The sequence below is a fragment of the Cariama cristata genome, unplaced genomic scaffold (genome assembly GCF_000690535.1).
Source record: "Cariama cristata isolate BGI_N322 unplaced genomic scaffold, ASM69053v1 scaffold27830, whole genome shotgun sequence".
Taxonomy (NCBI): Eukaryota; Metazoa; Chordata; class Aves; order Cariamiformes; family Cariamidae; genus Cariama; species Cariama cristata.
Genome location: NW_009594517.1, coordinates 4381 through 9487, shown reverse-complemented (window position 1 = coordinate 9487; position 5107 = coordinate 4381). Strand labels below are relative to the sequence as shown.

Here is a 5107-nt window from a genome sequence, read left to right as displayed (position 1 = left end):
CTGCCGGACTCAGGATGAGCTCTCCTACCTGCTTGTTGGTGTATTTCTGGGGATTGGTGCGGTAGCTGTAGTCCGAGTACTGCTCGGAGCCCGTCGAGTTGTTGTCCCCGGTGCCAACAAAGGTGTTGGTGGCCGGCAGGTCCTGCACCACTTGGTGCTTCTTGGAGGCAGAGGGCGACTGAGGCTGCAGCTGGATGGGGGGCAGCGGGGGGGTGGACCCAGGTCTGGGCTGCCTGGGGGGTAGTTGAGGGGCAGGTGGATTCGGGGGCTGTCGCTGACAGAGTCGTTCATGAGGTTGAACTTGAGCGATTTCTGCAGTCCTGTCTCCTCCTCATCCTCCGTGGGCTTGGGCGGCTTCGGAGACTTGCTCTTCTTCACCTTGCTCTTGCTTTTACCACTCTTGTTGGCCTGCTTGGGTGCGTACAGGTCCTTGGTCTCCTTCTTGCCTGCCTGGTAGCCGCTCTTGGCCTCCCGTTGCCGGCAGTAGCGCACCAGGACAACCAGCACGATGACCAGGGTGACGGCCACGATGCCAGCGATGACTCCGAAGAGGATGTTGCTTCGTTGCTTGCTGCGCTCATATTCGGGGTCTCCAGCGATGTCTATGTCAAGCGGTGTGTCTAGGCTGTGCCCCACCAGCGTGTCCAGCAGCGTGCGGTTGGCCAGCGTCTCATTGACGTAGAAGTGCACTAACGCCGTGCCATGCCGCGAGGGCTTGCCCTTGTCGTTGACGCGCACTACCAAGCGGTGCAGGCCATGGTGTTTGCGCAGGATCTCCTTCTCCAGGGTGATGTCTCCACTGTGAGGGGAGATCTGGAAGAGCTCGAAGGGGTTGCCTCCTGTGATGCTGTAGGTCAGCTCTGCGTTGACACCAGAGTCAATGTCCTCTGCCTTGACCTTGCTCACCTGCTGGCCAGGGCTGGTGTGGGGCAGGATGTGCTTGTAGGTGGCATTGGAGGGTGAAGTGATGAAGGGGGCATTATCATTCTCATCCAAGACGTTGATGGTCACCCCCACGTAGGCAGACCTGGGAGGATCCCCACCGTCCACCGCCTTGAGTCGGAAAGTGTACGTGCTCTGCTGCTCCCGGTCAAAAGAGATGCTGGAGAGGATGGTGCCAGTGCCATTCTGGATGACAAAATCCCCGTTGTCTTGCTCCACCGACAGCTGGATGCGGGCATTTTCTCCTTTGTCAGCATCGATCACCGTCACCATGCCCACAGGGCTGAGGGGCGGCATGTTCTCCATCACTGAGAAGTTGTAGCCGCTCAGCATGAACTTGGGGTCATTGTCATTCCTGTCCATGACGTTGATGGCCACAGACGCTGTGCCCTTGAGGCTGGGGCTGCCCTTGTCTGCCGCCACCACCAAGAACTCGTAGCGTTCCCGCTGCTCTCGGTCCAGCACCGCCTTCACCCGGATCTCCCCGGAGTCAGGGTCAATGGTGAAGGAGCCCTTGGAGGAAGGGTCCGTCACCAGGGAGTAAACCAGCTTGGCATTAGAGCCACTGTCAGCATCACTGGCGCTCACCTCCATCACCAGGTCATCGGGCTCATTGTTCTCGGGGAAGGCGACCTCGGTGAAGCTCTGGCTGAAGACAGGCGCATTGTCATTCACGTCCACCACCTGCACCTTCAAAGAGTTGGTGCTGGAGAGGGGCGGGTTCCCCGAGTCCACTGCCACAATCTCAATAGTGTATTCCTTCACCGACTCGTAGTCCAGCGGTGTTGTGGTCTGTAGGAAGTATTTCTTCTTGCTGTCGCTCCCTGTTTCACTAGCCTGCCGCAGCTGGAATGGGACGTCACCAGCCACCACGCAGGTCACCACGGCATTTTCACCCTCGTCTCGGTCGGACACCTGCACCAGAGCCACTGCTGTCTCTACTGGCACGTCCTCCGAGATGTTCGCCATGCCATCCTGGTGGGTGACGAGCCCAATGCCCCGGATCTCTATAGAGGGTGCATTGTCATTCATGTCCTTGATGGTGACCACCACCTGGGTGCGGGCACTCTTGGGGTTGGCCCCTTTGTCCTTGGCCATGACGGAGAACTTGAGGATATTGACGTCCTCACGGTCAATGGGTCCCTGCACGGTGATGAGCCCCGTGGCACGATCCAGGCGCAGCAGCCGGCGCACCATGTCTGAGGCTTGGTGGAAGGAGTAGTCAATTTCGGCATTGGCACCCTGGTCTGAGTCGTTGGCTTTGACCTGTGGGATGGAGGGAGAAATGGTGAGCAGGAGGGCAAGATGGTTAGAGCCCCTCTGCAAACCACCACGTTGCCTGCTGCGGCTTCTTCTGAGGATGACCGGGGAGGGGGGAAAAAAACAGGATTTCCTCTTCTGGGGCCAAGGACTATGGGGTAAAGAGCCTGGGACCAGCAGAGCAGCTGGGAGCGGCCCTCCATGCCTCCATTCTTTTCCTTGCTCTTCTGGCAAAACCGGCTGGGCCGGTTGGCCTTGCGCTCCTCCTGCCAGCTCCGCTCCCCTCCCGCCAGCTCTGGCACGCAGGGAATCCTCCGGGAACCCATGCCGCTGTGGCCCAGGCAGCAGCAGGGAGGGATGTCTCTGGTTGTGACCAGCAGAGCAGCTGGGAGCGGCCCTCCATGCCTCCATTCTTTTCCTTGCTCTTCTGGCAAAACCGGCTGGGCCGGTTGGCCTTGCGCTCCTCCTGCCAGCTCCGCTCCCCTCCCGCCAGCTCTGGCACGCAGGGAATCCTCCGCGAACCCATGCCGCTGTGGCCCAGGCAGCAGCAGGGAGGGATGTCTCTGGTTGTGCCTGCTCCGCAAAACCCTGCCCAAAGAGGGGCTTGAGCAGCTGCCTGGCCGAGGTGAGGAGGAGGAGGAGGGAGGTGAGGATGTGCGGACCTGCAGTAGCTCCATCCCGCATTCAGGGATGCAGCCAAGTGGGGACTAGAGCTGCCTAAGCTCCGCACGGCACCAGCCGTCCCTGCTCACCCATCAGGAGCTCTGCATTCGCATAAACCTGCCTCTACGCCTATTATTTGCTTTCTAAAGAAGATGAGGTTTGTCTAACATTTGCCTCCCTAATCGGCTCTCCGAGCAGCCTCTTCTCTGCACCATTTGCTGCTCCGCCGTTATCTTGCTCAGCAGATTTGGATGGAGAACGAAAGTTGTTAAATGTAAATTCCACCTTTTACCTCCACTCACAAAAAAGGCGGAAGTCATTTTCCCCCTGAAAGATAAAAGCTGAGCAATGGCAGCAGCGGCGTCTCAGCCCATTCTCCTCCCGGCCGTGCGGCTCCCTTATCTGCTTCCAACTTCCATTCTCTTAACAGTGAAAAATGAATTCTTAAAAAATTCACATCAGAATTAGCAAGCAGATGAGAGCTGGCCGCGCTCCGCTTATTAAGATGGCAGCTGCAGATAAACAGATGACGGCTACTATTCTACCAGTGCCCCCCCCCAAGCCAAATCCACCGAGATCCACCCCCTTGGGCTCCCTGGGCCAGTTTGTACCATTGCCTAAGACGGTGCAGAGCCCCTGGCCCCTGCAGACTGCAAGGCACCCCCGGAGTCATGGGCAGCCCCCCCAGACAGGCAGCAGAGATGCTGCCTGCCTCCCATCTCCTGTGTGAGCCTGAGTTTCCATGGAGCGGCCAAGGGAATGCAACTTATGAAAGGGTCTATGTCTTGTCTGCGGGCAGCATTGAGACCGATCTGGCATGAAGCCAGACTCCCCATGGACCTCGGGTCCCAGCCCTCCCCGTAACCCGGAGCCTTGCTCCCGTATAGCCACCAGCCCTACTGCTGCCCCTCAGTCACGTCCTGCAGCCCCCGCTCTGGCTGCACCTTCCTGCGCATCCCTTCCAACCTCATTTTAGCAGATGTGACACCCCAGGGACCTGCCTGCTCGCTGGTCCTGGGTGACACTGTGGGCTCCTACGGCTTGCAACCCTTCTAGGTCCTTGAGAAACCATGGCAGCCAGTGGCCATATAAATGCTCCCCCTGTTGTCCCCGCTGTAGCCAGGCAGGAGGGGAGTTGGGGAGGAGAAGAAAGCCCCTGTACTCACCTGGAGGACAGAGTGCCCCACAGGGCTGTTTTCAGAGAGCTCCGCCTCGTACAGGGCCTTCTCAAACTTGGGTGCGTTGTCGTTCACATCCAGGATGGTGATGCGAAGCAGGGCGCTGCTTGCCCGCGGTGGGTTGCCTCCATCCTGCACCTTGATGGTCAGATCATAGGAGTCCCACTGCTCCCGGTCCAGGTTCCCCATGACAATCAGCTGCGGCTGCTTCTCGTCCTGATCCTCTGCCACCTGCAGCCCAAATAGCTCCTGTGCCTCCGGACCAGCCGTCAGCTCATAGGAGGCAACGCCGTTGGGGCCTGAGTCCCGGTCCATGGCCATGGGGATGGGGAAGAGAGCCCCAATGTTGGTGTTTTCGGGGATGGAGAGGGTGAGAACGGGCGAGGCAAAGTTGGGGGTGTTGTCATTGATATCGAGCACCTCTATCTGCCCTTCAAGCAGGCGTGGGCTGCTGCTCAAGATCAGGTCAGTGATGGACACTTCGAACTCCAGGAAGCAGGGCTCCCCGGGCAGGAGGTGCTGGCACTCACGCAAGCTCTCCCGATCGATGGAGGTCTCTGTGGTGTAGATGTCCCCAGTCTTGCCATCCACACGTAGGTACGGGGCCCCCACTTCCAGCTTGTAGAGGTGCCCCACATCTGGGAAGCCGTAGTCGGAGGCCAGGCTCCCTATGAGGGTGTTGGGGGGTTGTTCCTCTTGCACTTTGTAGACCACACGCGTCCCAGAGACCAGGGCAGGGAGCTGGAAGAGGAGCCACAGGCCCAGGCAGGATGCCAATGGTTTCATCTTGCGTTGCAGGGGAGCTGCAAGGAGACACAGACACGGGAGGTTAGGCAGCCCGAGGTCCCCGGGACCGCTCTGCCCCAGCCCACGTCCCTGGCGTATCCTTTTGGGTGCATCCCCTGTGCCAGGCAAGACTGCACATGGTCCCAAAGCAGTGCCTTGAAGGGAAGGGGCTTCAGGGGCTCGCCTGGCAGAGCTGGCCCCAGCCGTGGTGTCTCCTGGCAGCCTCCACAAGCGAGTGGCCGGGAGGACCGGGCCTGGCTTGCAAAATTCCTGCAAAG

General features: G+C 59.4%; 1 protein-coding gene across 1 annotated transcript; it reads right to left on the bottom strand.

Moving 5' to 3' along the window:
* Positions 1–4: 4 nt before the first annotated feature.
* Positions 5–4843, bottom strand: LOC104160296 (protocadherin-1-like; the record flags this gene model as incomplete). The annotated part of the gene is given in 3 exon segments (XM_009698393.1): positions 5–216; positions 219–2208; positions 4032–4843. Coding segments are annotated over 3 exon segments (3000 nt in total), but the record flags the coding sequence as incomplete, so codon positions are not given.
* Between the last annotated feature and the right edge of the window lie 264 nt (positions 4844–5107).